The 18,461-nt window shown below is 38.7% G+C and overlaps 1 protein-coding gene across 3 annotated transcripts in view; it reads left to right on the top strand.

The window, feature by feature from the left end:
* Positions 1-639: 639 nt before the first annotated feature.
* EML5 (EMAP like 5) overlaps positions 640-18,461 on the top strand; it is a 110,267-nt gene continuing 92,445 nt past the window's right edge. For all 3 annotated transcript variants that reach the window (XM_054828042.1, XM_054828041.1, XM_054828040.1), the window contains exon 1: positions 640-1,081. In XM_054828042.1, coding sequence (XP_054684017.1) covers positions 885-1,081 — 197 coding nt within the window. In that variant the 5' untranslated portion in view covers positions 640-884. The remainder of the gene's footprint in view (positions 1,082-18,461) is intronic.

Genomic DNA, 18,461 nt, shown 5'->3' with positions numbered 1-18,461 from the left:
GGATGAAAAGTTGCATCATGGGGAAGTTAAGGCATGGATGGGGAAGTCACTTTTGTGTGGTCTATGAGGCAGGCGGTGGGGTTAAAGGGTTAAATATTAGTCATTAAAAATTACAATTGACATTTTCTTCTTGGATCAAACGGAGCTGGCGTGCCGCTGGGCCCTCAGTGAGAGGGAGCGGGGTGGCGAGTGGTTTCCGCACACGGCTGAGGGGGGACTCACCCACGCCAGCGGCTGCCGAGAGCCGGGCGGCGGTGGGTCGACGGAGAGGCAAGGAACCGCTATATTCCCTGAAGGGGCAGTAAAAATAGAAAGCTAAACTTGGGGAAGGGGGAGAAGACACAGCCTCGCTTAAAAAAAAAAAAAAAAAAGACAAAACTGTAAATAAAAAAGCCCCCCCCCCAAGCCCCAAAAAGGCGCGATGGTGAAGCCCGTTATCTCCTGCCCCCTCACTGCGCCGCCATCTCCTCACCGCGGCGCATCGGCCCGCGCCTCCTGCCGCTCAGCGGCGGCCGCCGCGCGCGCGCTTCCCGCCGCCGGCCGCACATGCCCGCCTCGCCGCCTGACGGCGCTGCCGTCGGCGCAGGCGCAGGCCGGGGCGCGGGGGGGCCGGAGCGGCGCCGCGCCGCGCCCTCGCTCCGCGTCCCGGGCGGTGTCTCAGTGCAGCCATGTCTGGCGGCGCGAGGCGGCGAGGCGGGCTCGGTCGGCGGCGCCCTCTGTGAGGCGGCGGCGGACGAGCGGCGGCGGCGGGCATTCATGTCGGCGGCCAGGGATTAACGCGGCGGACACCGAGCCGAGCGGAGGGGGCGACCGACCCGTCGCCCCCTTCCCGCGGGGTCTCCGGCGGGAGAGAGCCTGTACCCGGCTGGCGGGGGCGGGGGGACATGGCTGACCGGAGCGCGCCGAGCTGCCACCTGCGGCTGGAGTGGGTCTACGGTTACCGGGGTCACCAGTGCCGCAACAACCTCTACTACACGGCGGCCAAGGAGATCGTCTACTTCGTGGCGGGGGTCGGCGTGGTCTACAGCCCCCGGGAGCACCGGCAGAAATTCTACCTGGGGCACCAAGACGACATCATCAGGTAACGCCGCCGCCGCGGGCCGCATCCCGCCGCGGGACCCGGCCCCCTTCGGGCGCCCCTGCCCCACACCCCGGTTCGTCCCCCGCCCGCTCCTCCAGTCCCCCTGGAGCGGGGCGCGAGTATCCCCCCGCCGCCGCCCGCCCCGGGTGCTGTCCCGGGCTTGCGCCGGCAATCCGCGTCCAGTCAGCGCCGTGGGGATCCGGGAAGCGGATCGAAATACACCAAGGACAGTCAGTGCTTCCTCATCCTCTCCGCACCCCCACCCCCCCCCCCCCCCACCCCCGCCCGGGCTTCGCCGTGGGTAGAAACAGTCTGGAAATGGCTTTTGGCTGTCGGGTTTAACGGGCCCTGTTGTAGCCTCCCTTCCCTCCCCGCCACCGGTGCGCGGTGCCGAAACTTGAACGGGCGCTTGTGTGCCAGGGTGCCCGCACGGCATGGCTGCCTGAGGGTCGCTGCTTGGTCCTCGGTCGCCTCTGAATGTCAAAAGTCCGGCGGGAGGAGAAGGAGTAATCTCGTGTGTGCCCTGAAGTACTTGGGCTGCGGAGGAGGTTAATCTGCAGCAGGTAAACCTTTGGCTCACGTTTAAAAGGCGGCGGTTACGTGGGGAATTAGTGGCCTGCCTGTAACTCATGCAACTTTTAGGGTAATCTTAAAAGATCAGCCTTTCCTGCAAAATTGAAGCTTCTCCTATAGCTCAGTAGTTCACTTGGCAGTGAATGTTATCAGCTGCTGAAGTTCATAAATAATTACAAAGTGATGTTGCAGAAGAAACGCGCTGGTGTTATTTCTTAAATGTATTTTCACTCTAAGGATGCTTTTATAAGCCTAGTGGTGTTGTGAGATCCATGAGAGAATTTGAGGAGTGTGAAGGGCAGATGTGAGCCTGAGTCATCAATCCTTTCCCTTCCAGTAGGTGTCATTGCGGATGGATTTTAAATTCTGATTTCCTTTGCTCTTCCTGCTGGGGTAAGAGTTAGCAGTAGACAATTTTGTAGGTAATTTACAGCACAGAATTTGTTTTTATGATGCTTAGTGCTCCAAGGCATACCTTCTGTATGTGTTACTTTTATATAAGTAACAGGTATTGCCTGTGGAGGCCAGAACAGATGTTACATCTTTCATTTAAGCTTTTAGACACTCTAGAAAACTTGGTCATAACGGCCACTTTCCCCCCCTTTGTTTAAATCTTCTTTCTGAAGAAATTTAAGTAGTTTTGACATATGTCTGTGAATGTCCCTTAGAAGGGTATCATGTCTATAGTATATTTCTCCTTGGTGCTAAAAGTGTGAAGCAAAAAGTAGGCAGACAATGTACCATTATAGACTGTTGTACTAGGGGTGTTGAATCAGAAGTTTGAATCACTGTTATTTGCATCATTTAATGCTTTGACATTCTCATTTTAATCAAGGAAAAAGTGTTTCTTAAGAACTGCTAGCTGTCTTTGATGTCAGGTGTTGCGGGAAATCCAGATCTGCAAGTTCCCGTTGTGCTAAGGAAGCGGTGGCTCATTACTTGTTCTAATCTAAGGTCCAAGGTTGCCATAGTGTAATGTTACACATTTAATACTATGTAGTCATGCATGCTTCCCAATGACACCATTTGTTTCAGTAGAACTTCTTATAGTATAAGAATTATATGGTTTGAGCTACAACTGGGGAAGTTGTTTATGTTTTCCTGTGGTAACAGTTTTTTGCTCACACTCTCTCAGTTTTGGTACATTGTGCTACATTTGGCCAAAATGTGACAGAACTCATTATTCAGAATAGTACTAAAACAAACAAAAAATTCTGTCAAAAGTCAGCAAACTGGCAAGAAAGAATATAATGACTTTATCTGATTTGTGTGGGGATGTACTTTGATTTGTATGTACCATGACCTGGCATGCTGGAGTTTCTCCTGCTTTGAATTATACCGATGTTGAGAGAATATAATTTTAAATATGTTAAAGCATTACCGTTTATGCAGTTAGAATTTAGCATGCTTCTTAAGTGCAAAAGCTATACAGAAATGTTAGTATGCTTAAAGAAGAATGCTTGATTTAGAAGCAGCATGGCTATTTCTAATAGTAAGATTAGACTTGCAGTGATCAGTGTTTCACTTGCTGCTTTTTCTAAAAGCAACATGGTACCATTTAAATGTCATCATACTGTGCTTTTCCTGACTAAACTTGAGTACTTATACATGTTAGTTCTCAAAAATTAAAGCAGTTATAGTAGGAAGGTCAAATATTAAAAAATTGATTTTTAAAATACCAGAAAACAGGTGCAAAAATGAGATTACATAATACAGTAATCAGCGTTACTAAATTTTCTCTCTGAAGATAGCACACTCAACTTTGTATTGCAAAAAAAATTCATGTTTTGTGTTTTAATAGGCTCAGCAAGTACTGTCCAAACACTGAGGCATTTGTGATGTTTTAGCGAAAGCAATGAGAGGATTGAGGGTCTTTTTACAAGTATGGGATCTCATTTATGAAAGCAGGTCTGGTGTCTGAAAATCTTATAAATTCAAATAATATACTTCCATGAGCACAGCTCCATAGCTACAAAGCCGAAGCAGTGTATATTGCATGCTACATGGTGATATTATTAGTACTCTTCATTATGAGAACTTCTATATCATTAGCATGCCTTGGATGACATTCTAATTTTAAGCATCAGTCAGGAAAAGAGGAATTGCAATACTTGAGTCAGAGACTAGTTATTTATCTTTAATAATAGAAAACAGTATTAGATTAATGGACAGCTACAGGTTATTTTCCTTTGGAAAATTTCTTTCTAGCACTAGCAGTTAGTTTGTCTTCTGCTGTGAAGTTTTACCTCCTTTTATTAAACGAAAACCTAGAAACCTGCTGTAAGATTTTTTTTTAATGAGTAGATATTTTAGCATAATTTATTTCCACTATAAATGTCTAATCTCAATTTTAATCACAGTGTCCACCCCTCCCATCCCCCCCCACCTCACTTAACTGTGTACTGAAAATATGAGAGCTCTCTTTCAGTGTTTTGTCCATCAGTTCTATTGAATAGTCTTTTTGAATAGAAGAGGGTAATTAGGATCACTCTTTTATTAGTTTGTTTTTTGAATTGAACAATCTCAGTCACTCAGCTCCAACCTGTCTCTAAAAGGACTTCTATTGCTTTCTGGTGAGCTTTTGTTCTTTTATCTTTTGTTTTTTATCTCTTCTGATAATTACTTTCCAGAAATCAACCCACTATTCTGGAGAATAGAGAGTATCATGTTTTCGATCTTTCCTACCTCCCATTTCTAATGCGTTTGCACATTTTTATTGTTGAGGTCCTGGGAGTGTGCAGACACTTGTAGAACATGTCACTCAGATACAGAAGTGCTTTGGAAATTTGCATTTTGGAAGTGCTGATAACTGAGATTTTTTCTTGCATTTTTAGGTGTAAATAAGAAGGAAAATCTTGTACGTGAAATCTCAGGTGACTTGCTTTGATAGTGCTGTCCATTGCCAGCAGCACAACTTGGACGTCCACTGTGTTTGCAGAAGAAAAGATCCCCTACCCAGCCTGGGCTGTGTATATTTAGGAGACAGTAATTCTGAATGAACATGTGAATTATTCCTGCAAAGTTACTGATTTAAACTGTGGTTTCCATAGGATTTCATGAATTGCCAAACTAGCTGGTGAGGTGTAGATTGGTTTGCTTTATGGTAGAGGAGCACAAAACAATGTCTTGCTGTGTTTCCTTTGTTATCTCTTCATAATTTTAGTGGTTTAGAGGAGCATGGGTTATTTAATGTAGGCTGTCCTTTCCTTGTCTGAGGGACCTTAGGGGGTTCATATTTAATCCTGATCTGTATAAAGATTTTAGAAGGTGCCCCCTCAGAGTATTAACTTGTCATAATGGAAACTGATGCTCATGTTGAGGCTCCTGATTTGTCTGGGCTAGCTAAAGCATGTTTATGTACTTTACTTGTACTCTGATGGATGGTGAGAAAATTGGAAACCCTGAACTCATCCACCTTTTCAAATGGCTGTCTGCTCGCAAAAGCCTTTGATGTTACCTGGACTATTCTTTATGCTGACATTCTCCAAGACTTTTATAATAATTTTTCCTTTTGATGCTTTTTTCCTTTTTTTTTTAATTCTTCCCCCACCCAATACTAGTCCTGTAACCGTCTCTTTTTTTGACCTTTGGAGTATTGGAATTTTTCTGTAGTGTGACAGAGACAGGGTTTGGCTATTTTCAGCAAAATAATTTACTTGTCTAAATCACAGCTTTTGTTAAGATGGTTTTACTTACTCGTGGCTGTGAACTCTGTAGGAGTCATCTTGGACTTTGTTTCCCAAGGAACAAAAAGCAGCAGCCAAGACTCTAGCCATTCTGAACTGTGGTCTTTCTGGGCACTTTATTTAAGACTGTCATCTTTTTAAATTTCAGAATCTGACTCAGTCTACAAGTCATTGCCCTGCCTGAGGTTGTGTGGTCTTGCTCCTATATTCCAAGGCAAAATAAACCATTTCTTTCTAGTGTCAATGTTTCTGAGTTTCTAGTGAAACTCAAAATCACTAAAATCATGTTTGCTCCCTGATGTTAGTGCTGTCCACCACCTCTGTTTTAAGGACATTTTTCTACCTGTTGTTGCACCCTCAGTGTTAGTCTAACCATCAGCATCTAAGAAATTGTTGGACTCTGTCAGCTGCTTTCTAAGACTACTAATAGATAATGCTCTCCAAGAGGCAGGTCCAGGCTTCCTCTGTGTGGCTATCAGCTGTGGTTTGCAAACAGAAGTTCTAGCAGTGCAGTGATTAGTCACATCCTAGTTTTGAATGATGACTCTAGTCTTTTCCTCATTCTTTCTTTTTGTTAACTATGCATTGTTATGACTTTGGATGACTAGCAGTTGGACCTTTTTCTGTAAAGATGCTGTGCATTTCTACCACCTCATTGTATCATTCTGCCTCTCTTTGTTCCCTTTTCATTAGATCCATGTCATGAGAAAACCTTATGAAAGAACAGAATGTCTTTTCTCAGAAAAAGAGCCAAACGGAAGGTTTCACAAGAATGTAGAGGGGAAATTATTTTATTTGTCTTTTCTATTCCTCCTGAGACACCCTAAGATCCATCCTAGTTCTCAAAAAACTCAAAAAATAATTCAAGTAATTGAAAGTTAGGGTATCTGCTGTCAGGTTTATTGTCTTGTTCTTGTCTGAAATAAATGGCATATGTCTCTGACCTAACTCCAGATGACAGTCAAGCACAAATGTTAAGCAACAGATAATACGTACAGCTACACAATTTTATCAGATAGAATTCTATCAATTCGTTTGGCAGCAGATCTATGATTTTTCACCAGGACTTTCACGATTAGTTGTATATTTTGGATTCCAGGGAATGTAAGTGAATGAATATCACAGTTGCCACATGAGGAGACATTTCTTGATTATCTATTACATGTGCAACCTTTTCTGTCTTTTGAATTACTAATGTGATAGAGGAAAAACAAGCTTCAACATGTTCTGGTGAGGAATTCTTTGTATGTCCTTGAATTCTATGCAGTCCAGATCATTCTTTGTAGAAGAGAACTCTGTTTGTTTGCAGAAATGTAATCTCTCAAATTATTTCAACAATCATAGCCTTTGAAGAAGGCCAGTCATTCCCCTTTGGATCTTCTAATAACTTTACTGGAGGAAAACAGGAGTAAAATCCATCTTACAGTTATGCCTCAAATGTGAAATGGGTCATGCATAGAAACAGCTCAAAATACTTAGGAAACCTGCAAGGTGCATACATTCTTGATTATTAGGGATAGTCCTGGGAAAACAGTATTTGTTCTTAACTCCCCAAAAAAGTCTTTGGTAGGAATCCTTCCTCTTTACTCAGTGCTGGTGAGGCCACACCTGGAGTACCGTGTCCAGTTCTGGGCTCCCCAATACAAGAGAGATATGGTTGCTACTAGGGAGAGTGCAATGAAGGGCCACAAAGATGATTTAAGGAACTGGACCAGGAAAGGCTGAGAGAGCTGGGACCATTTAGCCTAGAGAAGAGAAAGCTCAGAGGGGATCTTATCAATGTGTATAAATACCTGAAGTGAAAGTGTAAAGATGATGGATCCAGGCTCTTTTCAGTGGTGCCCAGTGACAGGTCAAGTGACTTTCCAACCAAAAATCAAAATTGGAGCCCCAAGCTGAACAGTGGGGGCTTCTAGAATTGGAAGTTCAGTTTCAAAGCTTCAAGATTTTTGACTACAAACATCCATTCATGATCTTCTCCCCATATGCAAATTCAAATAAAAATCATCTTGTGTAAGTCTATAGTTAAAGAAGTTATTTTTGACATTGTTTTTTCTTGAAGAAAATTAGACTTTGGGAATAGATTGTGGTTTTTTGATATGTAATGGAATGTTTACTGTGAAACCTAATAGCTTTAATAGTTTGTTTTCTGCAAAGAAGAGCAGACTTTGGAGCGTGTGCTGGTGCGTCCCTGCTCAAATGTGACAACTGGAGTTCATTCTCCATTTGCACTTAACGAAGAAACCGTGCTCTTGCTTCAAAGGATGAAAGCAATGTAATGCTGAAATTATGTAATGTGTACCATTCTGAGAGGTTTATTACAGCAACCCAAACCACTTGAATAGATTAATTCACCAAGCTAAGGTACTTCTTTATGAATAAGCAGTTTTCCTTTTCTGAATAAAATATTTTGAAGGACCAATTGTTCGTTTTCCCCCAAAAGTTTAGATTTGCAACTTGAGTTTTCAAGTCTTCTCCTTAGCTTATTCTTAGGCTGATGTGGTGCCACGTTTGTTTTGTTTATACTAAAGATAAATCTTTCTACTCTCACTTTGTCATCTCCAGATGTTTTTTAAGGGCATAATCAGTTTATTTCCCCCCATTAAAGAACTCATGACTTAATGGCCCCTAAATTATGTCATAATTAAACTAATTAGTCCTCCTATGAGCCTCTAGCTCAAGTATTTTTTGACTGTCTATCAGTCAAAATGGCATTTCTTACACCAGAAGTAATTGCTAGGAGAAGGAGTGAGATAATTACTGTGCTGACCACTTCATTTTATGCTATGGTTCACAAGGACAAAGTCCCAGTTAAGGTCTGTCCAGCTTTCATGTTAAGTGATCTCAAAATGTGTAAAAGTCTGGAGGGAAGATTTGTGTTCATATTTTCAACAGATCAGAGGGAGAGAGGAGAGAGAATGATCTGCTTTTTCCTTGAGGAAAACCAAGTTTTCTGGGTAGTTCTAGAGCTGTTCTGGAATGTGTTGTAACAGGCTGGAAGATGTTCTTTGGGGGATTTATTGTTGAATCTTCATTACAATTTTTTGTTGTTGTTTTTTGGTTTTTTTTTTTCCCCCGAGAGCTTTGTGCATTGTCTTTTTAAAATCTCTTTTGCTTGGATTTGGTTTGCTAAAATGAAAATATTTTAAAGAATACAGAATTAAATATTTCCTGGATTCAGTTTTGAAATGGGACTAGAATGTGCTTGTTGTTTAATATGCCTGCATACCATTGAAAACTTTATTTTTCCTAATTAAAACTACATGAAGAGATACACCAAAAATATCCAGCTAGAACTGAATATCTAAAACAGAGTAGAAGTTGATTAAAGTAGATCGACACAGCAAGGAGCTACAGGCTTACGAGCTTGCCTTCATGCATCATGCTTTCCATAGCCAGCAGTCACATCACCTTCTGATCTGATTCTGTCAGCTCTTACAGGCAGGGTCAGATCAGGTCAATACTTAAATGAGAAAACATCTTGGTACTGTAGAAAATGTTTTTCTTGATTTGGTAGTTGTTTGTTTTTTTTTTTCTCAGAAATAATGTGACAATGTGAGGCTCTAGGATAACATCAGAAAAGAACAGGAAATATAACCAAAGGCTTAAAAATGTTCGATCATTAAAAAAATTAAAGGATGTTCTGCAGCAATTTTGAGGTCTGCCATAATCTTGTAGATTTTCCAAATTACAGTCAAAGCAATTATGTTTCTATTTACCTATGTTTTCGATGTTTTAACTTGTTAGTCATCCTCTTGATATAGGTAGGAAAGTAGATTATGTTCCTGGCTGATTTTTTTTTAACAGCATTATGAAGTTAACTTATTATTGTGTTTACAATGTTATTATGATAGTGATAGGCAGTAGCTTAGCATGTTTCAATAAAATAATTCTTTTGAAGGTTTTGTCTGAAGTCAGATGCTTGGGGCTTTTTAATGCAAAATTTAAAGTTTCAGTTAAGACAAAATAAACTTCAGGTTTAAAAGTTAATTATTTAAGAGTTGATCTATTTTTCCCCCTCTAAATATTTTAGATTGAAAAAAAAATAGTATGCTAGTTCTGTCTGACATATCAAAAAATGAGTTTAGATTTACTGTAATTATTAACGCAAGCACTGTAGGCTTTTTAAAAAACATACACTGCTTGAAACAAACCCTGAAATAATTATAAAACCTCCCCCCAAATAAAAGTTATTTCTAGTTTTAGATCATTTACAATTTGGGGCTTTTAAAGTTTAAGCTGACATTGGCATAAAGCTAAAAAAGCTGGAGAATTTATCTTTACATTTTATAATATGTCAAGGGGTTTTTTTACTTCAAAATGTAGCTTACCCAGTTTTTCAAAATGTTGTTATATCACTTAGAGTTAAGTTTGTAATATAGGACATCACTTTTGTCTAGCATCAAGGACTTTAAAAGAAAAATAATTTATTACTCATAAAAGTGGCAAAGCTGTCTAATCTGTATTGATAAGGACCAGTCATGCTCAATTTAAAACTTAGATTTCTTAAGATACACAGAATTATAATGCTGTTAAAAGTATTATCAAGGAAAGTGGTTTGCTCACAATATGTTTATTTGACTTGGAATAATCTGTTGCTTTTGGTACTTTCACATGGTAGACAAAGTTACTGAGCACTTGAAATAACTTGAAAAGAAAAATGAAGTTATAATATTCCTTGAACTTATGTGGCAGAGTGTGAAAGTTTCCCTGGCTATCTTAATAATTCAGCTGAATGTTTAACCTAGATGCTATTGAATGTTCTCTTCAAAATACATATAGTCAAGATTTTCTACGTGGTGAGATTCTGGCGTGAGTGCCTTCTGGTGCAGTATGAATTTCCCCTGGTGCATCAGTTAAGCACCTTACATAATGTTATACATACATATACATTACTTGCATGAGGGCACAGATTGCTCTCATTACTCCAGTGGCTACAAGAGATTTTAATTTCTTTAAGAAATAACCAATATCATTATTTGTATTTCTGTTGTAGTTATTACAATAGTAATAGCCTTTCAAAATGCAGTGCTTGATTTGCACAAGAAAGGTCAGAATCAGCCAAGATTGCCTTAGCTCTTGGTAGCAAGAAATATGATTGAATTTTTAAGCCAGGCTTAGGATACCTATCAGTTATATATTGCAAAAGATAGAAACCACAAAGAATTCCAGTGTGTGTACCATGTGGTAACAAGTCCCTGGAACATTTTTAGTGTTGACCACCTTTACTTTCATTTCAAGGTTTTTGTCTTTCTGCTTCAATTTCGGTTGTGAAAATGGCAAAAGTGATGTCAGCGTTAATAAGAAAGAAGACAAACTTTGATATTCATTAGTAGTTGATATACGAGTCAAGCGAAATCTCTCTTGGAGACAACTTCTTCAACCTGTGAATATGAAGAAGATCTGTTCTTTGAAGGCCCAATCCTGACATACCTCTTACTTTGGTGATGGGTGAGATATTCCACTTCTATGCTGCATTTAAATCAGGAAGTCTTTGTGTGACCATTTCTGTTAGAAAAGCAGTTTTTCTTGTTATTTTACCTAGCTGCTAGAGGATACCTGTATTATTAAATCTCTAGAGAAATGTTGTATCTCTTCAGAATAATTTTCTTCAGCCTAGTTGAAAAAGACTCTCCTTTAACTGGGAATCCTCATTACTGTTGAGAGGCTTCCTGGCAGACTCCTTTTGTTTTGAATAGGATCTGTAAGATGGTGCCTGATGTTTATCCTTCTATGAAGGCCCTAGGTATTCAGATATTACTTCAGAAGATACAATGGACAATCCTTCCAGCCATTTTTCACAGTTTTCTGATTTCATGTCACTGCATGACCTTCCAAGCTTTTTCAAGGGAGTTTTCGTTACAGTGCCTATTGCTTTGGCCTGCAGACAGGATGGATCAAGACCTGTGTGTGTATGCCCAGATCGCTCTGGTTCTTTTACTTTAAAAACACGTGTTACTTCCTCTGATTTTAGCAAAAAAAATTCCCTTATTTTAACTCCCATCCTAACAGTGATGTCCGATTTCTTATTGCTTAAATATTCATGGGGGTCGTCTTTGACAAATATTTTTGGGGGTTCACTTTTTTGGAGGTATCTTGGTATTATTTGTTTGTGGATTCGCATTGTTTTGCATCAGAATGATGTTCCTATGCTGAAAGGCAGTGGATTCATACGACGAGAGTAATAACTTCTCTTGAGCTGTGAATTGAAATGTCTCTTTTTCTGAGCTGAGGTAAGCCAGTTTGTTCACACAATTTTTTTTACCTTAGACCATCCAAATAGAAACAGAATTACTAGGTTTTAAGATAGGTATGTGGAAATAAACATATGCTTTACTTTAGTTCCAAGAGATTTCTCTGCATTCGATTCAGCTAACAAACTACTGGGATGGATATCCAGTCTCAGAAGCAGGACCCTGTCTTCAGAAAATCCTCATGTACACATCCTTGTAGAACAACCTGTGCCTAATCAGTGGATAGTGGGTAGGATTTGTGGCTGGCACAGGAGGACACCTAGGCAGACCCTGACATTCTGTTCAGATTTGAACTTGCCTCTTCGCAGGGATTGCTGTGACTTGGAGTGGATGTTTCTTGGGGATTTGAATTCAAGAGTCAAGAGAAATGTGTCCAAACAGTTAGTACCGTAACTTTGGAGAGGAGAATGTCATTCCAAACATTTTGATCAGCTTTATAGGTACCACAAGTGGTATCCCACTGATGGTTTAGCCAGATCTGCGGCAGATGACACGAAAGGAAATTTTTCATTTGCTTTTATATTGTGTTGGCTATAGATCGTATTAGAATTTAAATTTCCTTTGGCTTCCTACAAGGTATATTGATTAGATATTTGACATAAAATAATATGTAAATAAAATTCTCGATTCAGGTGAAGAATTCAACTGAACAGAAGAGAAATAAAACTGAGGCAAAGGACCAGACCTAATAATAAAATAAATGCATCCAATCTGAAAATCATGTTTATAAAGTGCTCATAGTTGTAGTAAAATCATTGTGTTGCCTCTAGCTCACACTTTTCACTCCTCATTATGTATTGTATTTTTTTCTTTACCAGCATTGGAGAATAAAATTCGTAGATATGACATAGTTTCATAACAATGTTCTAAAAGACTAGATAGAAAAGAATTGTTTTACAGCTTTTCTTCTTTCTATTTATGTGATGCATTTCTTATGACTAAATTTAGTTGGATACAGTGTTAATAATAACAGTAACCCTTCAATTTTCTGAATTATAGGGTGACTCATTTTAATAATAAAGCTCCTGAAAATGTCAGATTGTGATACAGGTGCATGCAAACATTATAAATACATACAATTGGGAAAAAAAGCCCAAAACATACTTAAGGGTAGAAGTCACTTCAAAACATTTATGCATTTTAGTCATTAAAGGTGAGTGGTGGTGAGATGTTTCCATTTTATCAAGACAGCATGCACGCAGAATGACTGGATTAATTCTGTGTTTTGGTTAGCTGACAACTGTATAAACCTTCTCCTGACTTTTAGAACTGTGTTAATCCTTTTTCCTTGCTTATAATCCCTCTACAAGAGCAAGCAAGGTGAATGATGCTTTATGTTAGATCAAGACAAGGCATCTGACAGCATTTGGAAATTACCTGAAGATTTATTGTGGTGAGTGTGACATTTGAAGCTAAATAGTCTTCCAGAGTACTTAAGGAAGTAACAGGAAAATTTGAAGAACACGTAAATGTTTGGTTTGGTGGTTTTTAGATCAAGGTTGCACTTCAGACAATATTTGCATTTTTAGTTACAGATTCCTATTTTACTTATTGCTTTATCAATTGCTGTTTCTTCTACCATAGAATTTAATACCATAAAAATAAATAGCCTTTGGAACATTATTCAGTAATAAATTAATTTATAAATAATTGTGATTATATCTTTTGCAAGTTACAGCACATGCTTATAATAATAAGTATCCATTACATTACCTTATTGGGAATAGGCAACTGGATCATTATTCTTGACATAAACATAACTTTAGAACAGAAGAGTTGTATTTTCTTCAAAGCGTTGCTCAGGAATGCTCTTTATCCATCTTCTCTTTTTTAGTGGTTTTTAGTAATTAAGTTTGTGAGTCCACATGTGCAACCTTGCCTACCAAATACACATTGACCTTGGAGTCCCTTTAGTATTCTTGCATTTCCCCATGCTTCTTTCCTGTTTTGTTTATGCTTCTGGTAGGTGTAGGGGGTTGGTTTGTTTTAGCAGACAGTCTTTCATGTTAATACTTCTGTTTTGTGGCCTTCATCACATTTTTATAGTTCTTCTAAACAATGGTTCAGATGTTGTCCCAACTTTAAGTGGTATCCTGGCTCATTTCACCTTTCTGGGCATGAAGTTAGATGCCGAGATGGTAAATTTGAGACATGTTATAGATGTCCTTGACTTTCCTTTTCTGTAGGAAAACACCTCTGACTAACACCTGCAGAACACCTGTAGGCCTAGTGTTCTCAAGAGCTCGGGAAGAAATCTAGTGTATCTGCAATCTCCAGGGTTGGAAAGATAAAGATTGTCTGCATGCTCTCTTCTGCTCTAAACCTTCTTTGGTTGGTAATGAAATACAGTCCATTGAAGCACTGAATATTGTGCTTATCTCAGCTTATTTCACTAGCAGCTCTGCCACTACCTTTTTCCTACCATTCCTTAGTTTAAGCCAATTGCTAATTTTATCAGGGTGACCTTTCTGTATAAAAGAAAAACCTTTCAAAAGTTGTCACTAATTATTCTGTGATTCCACTCTTGAATATTCAGATGACAACTTCTCACATATTCAGATAGGTTTTTTGTAGTATATCCCATAGGAGAGAAGACTGAATTGCTATTTAATCTACGTGTTCAGAAATAGGAAAGAAAATTGTACAATCTGTGATTTTTTTTTTCCTATGTAATACTAGAAGATCTAGTGTAAATTTCAAAAATAATAGAAGGAAGATTAATCTAGTAGTTAAAAACTGTTGTAAATCTCTTCTGGAAAAGAAGCAACCAGTAATGACTGGATGAAGAGTTGTTTGAAAGGTTTTACCATGATAGTGTAAGATTTAGAAACAAGAAAACTTTGTACCTCAAGCAAGTTTCTTTAACTTGTGAGGTCAGAAGCATCCAAAATAACCTTTTTCTGGAAAGAAATTTTTGAAATTCACCTTGCTAAAATATTGGGAGTAAATGCTTCTTTGACCTTAAATAATTTATTTTGTATATTTCTAATTCAGCAAACAGTGCAATGAGTTTTTATGCACTGAAAAATGAGAGTGATTGTAACTGTAATAAGAATTTTTGTCATTCACTTTCCCTTTCCAGCCTGTATTTCATTGCAAATTTTATTTGAAATTAAATCTGTTCTGATTTTATAGCCATACTTGTCTCAGTGTCCACCTAATTAAGTGGTTACAGCATGATAATCTTTACTTAAGCTAATTAAGTAGTTTCTTAGCTTGTAAACTGGTTAGAATGGGAAATCAGTATTTCCACTTTAATTTTAGGCTGCCTCATTTTTTTTAATCTGTGATCATTTTGTAGGTTTGTATTCTTTTCACCACTTGTATTCATGAGTGAAGAACTGGTTTCTAACTTTGTGACTGACAGATCCTAACCAAATCATTTAATAGTGCTTGTTGATTTGCTAAGAGATCTCTTTTTGGGTCATCAAATGTAGTGACCCAAAGGAGCCGAATAGCTGGACTGCCTCTCTCTTAAGTTATTGACAACTGATTGCAGTACCTCTTCCTTCTGCAGATCTTGCTCCTCTGTATTATTTTTTTTCTCCTTTTTTTGTTGTTGGTACTGGGGGGGGGGGGTATGTTTGACAGTTTATATCTAATAATGGTTTAAAGAATGAATCCTAAGTCCTTACATTGTCTCATGAAGAAAGAAGGAAGTTGGATGTGTTTTTAGGTGGGATTCCATTCCTTAGTTACCTTCAGGCTTTTAGTATGTCACATCATTGTACCACCAGTTATCATAATCAGAATTGCTTCTTTTATATGAATAGTTAGTAAAAGATAGCAGGACATTGTCTTAGCAAATTTATCTCCAAATCAATTTGGAGTATGAGATATTTCTGACTTTTCTGTGAGAAGAGTTTTTTGCTAGGAAAATGCAAGTAATTTTGCTGCCTTCTTTTTCAAGGGGCATGTTGGAAAAGAAACTTTCCTCAGTGAAAACCTGGTGATGAAAGTGTCAAGATCATGTAGAATTTGGAAAAAAACCAGCACAGACACCCACCCACCACTCAGTCAAAACATGAGTTCTCCTATTGGCACTGGCAAGATAATTCATATTTGAAAAGAGGAATATCTTCATTTTTAATCTTTTTTCTAGACATGGTAACTCTTTTACTAGAAAGCTTAAGTCAGTCCCTTCCTTAGCAGTGGAAAATGTGACTATGCAAGGGAAGAATGGGCATCTGCGTAAAATGGCATACAGTTCCTAGAATCTTTCTCCTCAATTTTCATTTGATGAGTTGGGAACCTTGCATCAGTGTTGCTGTACTCTCTAACTCTTTCCTTCTCTTTAAAGTTCATCTTGTCTTTGTTGGTTCGCTTGGGTTTTTTCCCTTTCTGCTGAGTTTTGGAACAGATAGGAGCCCAAAGTGATTTTTAGGATTCTCTAGGTTGATAAAACATTCAGATCCAAGAGGGGAGAATATGGAATGGTAATGAGAAACTGTAGCTGGGAATAATCAACGTACAGTTTTTGTCCACCCTCCCTGTTACTAGTTCAGATTCTCTTACTTGGAAGTTGGATGCTTGTACAATTTTAGGAATCTTCAGAAAGCTACATTTGTCATTATAGGTGCTATGACAATAACTATATGAAAGATACAGTAGTGATGCTCTGTGATGAGTACTGCTTTGTTTTGTCTATGGGAAGTAAGTGTGCTCTGACTTGATCTGTTTAAACTTTGATGAGAGATATTTGCTGATTACAGCTCTTTCTGCTTTAACAACTTAAATAGTATGACAGAAATGGTTTGTGGTTTCTCCTCTCATTCCTTCTGGGGAAATATGGATAAATGGCAACAAATAAGAAAATATCCACAACTGTAAGTAAAATGTTTGTAAACATACAATGAAAATATTTTTCTGTATTTACTCATAGAAACAATTTCACAGTTGAAATTAACTCTTAATTAATAGATATCTGAGATGCTGTTATTTTACTGCAGTATTCTTTTGTGCATTTTTACTGATGCCCTAGTTTTATGAAGCTCAGGAGTAGTCACATGAATATATTCTTGGATTTTCGTCCAATATTGTTGCTAAGGAAACATCATCTTTAATACTGTATCCTTGTCTGCAGCTTGTCTGTGTTAATCAATGCCTGTTAATGCTCAACACAAACCCAGTAAAGATAGAAAAATCTTATTTTTTTTTATAATAAAGTAGTTTATTATAGGCTATTCTCCTTCAGGATCCCCTGCCACTACAAACCTCACACAAATTGGAGGGTCACATCCATGTTTCTGGTCTCATCCCAAACAGACACAGTATGGACAGTTTTTATATTTTTTTTTTTTCATAGACTGCCATTGATATTTAATATAATTAAACTAACATAGGTATTGTACAGTGCATGGATCTCATCAAAATGGTGGGAATGTTTACATGCTGCTCTAAAAGGGAGAAAGAACTTTTTCTGTATGATGAAGTATAAAAGAGGAGCCTGAATGCACTAAATTGAGAAACATACCCCTTTTCAGTATATCGTTAAAATTGTAATACTATATTTCAGCATGCCTTGAATATCTATCTAGGCAAAGACCTGTCAGTCAGAGATAGCAGTGGAAATCTCAGTTCTCTACATGTCCAGCTATTTGGTTTTGTTGCAATAGTGACAGGCAGATTTTTCAAATTTTCTACTTCTGAATTCTTGTGAGAAATACCAAGTTTTATAGCCAATTTAAAAATTAATTCAACTTAGCAGTTTGTTAGCCTAATTCCTGCTTTGTTTTATGGTCACATTTGCCTTTTGGACATTTTCCTTCATATCTGCCTCTTCAGAGGCACTACGTTAGATCTAACATCTGTTCTTGAAAAGCCCAGGTCAGAAAGGCCAGAGGCAGGCAATGAGGCCTGAAGAACTTGTCCCGTTCAGAATATTTGTTGCCATTTTTGGACAAGCAATGATATGTCATTCATCAGCTTAGTCATCCTTCAAGGAAGAGGAGAGAAAGCAGGAACAAATTTACAGTCTAGCTGTGTGGGCTGGATGCAAGCACAGTTTCAGCAGTCTAACCTGGATAGGTCATCCTAGCTTTCATTACCCTGGCAGTAAAAGGAACGAGTTCTCTCCTTCTGAGTGCAGAGCTTCTCATTCCACTAAGTGGTCTCCTTCTCCCTAGGAGAAAAAATGCAAGAAAATCCATGTGAGGGGGTCAGTGTATATTTAAGTCCACAGAGCCCACCAACAGATTTGGAAGCTCTCTTAAGAGCTGAGCCACACTCATACTTCTCTGCCCATTCTCAGGGACTGACTGACTGGTCAGTAAGCAACTACTTCAAATGCCATCCCAATAGTTGTACACTATCAACACCTCTGTAGAGGTGTCTCAGAGGTCTTACCCGGGATATCCAGACACAGCTCACACTCATTGTTTGATCCTGTTATTGTTTGATCCTATTAACTGCATCATACTTGTGAGTCAACATAAGCTCTGTATAGCAAATGTTTATGGTTATCCATTTCCAGGTACCCATTGTAGTGATACTTTTTTCTTTCTGCACTAAGAAGCTATTAACAGTGCATTGTTCAGGACTGTTTTAATACTGAAAGTTCCTGAATATGTGAGTTGTATCAATGCTTTTACTCTAGAGGTTAGACCAAGATACTATATTTTTGTGTTAATTGCTATGCCTGTAAGGATTGCTTAATCACTCATTGTCCAATGAAAGAACTGAAAAGGATCTCCATATTGCTTAAAACTGGAATCTAATCCTTGAGTTTTGATCAGGACTCAAAATACCAGACCTGGAATTCTATGTGGTGCCCCATGGGTGTAATAACAGCCAAGACTTGAATTTTATGGAAAAGCATTTTCTTATCATTCACGGTTCATATGAAAATCATGTAAATAAGTGTGGCAG

Source organism: Grus americana, chromosome 5 (genome assembly GCF_028858705.1).
Source record: "Grus americana isolate bGruAme1 chromosome 5, bGruAme1.mat, whole genome shotgun sequence".
NCBI lineage: Eukaryota > Metazoa > Chordata > Aves > Gruiformes > Gruidae > Grus > Grus americana.
The sequence above is the reverse complement of the archived record's forward strand: the minus strand, read 5'-3'. Positions and strand labels throughout refer to the sequence as shown.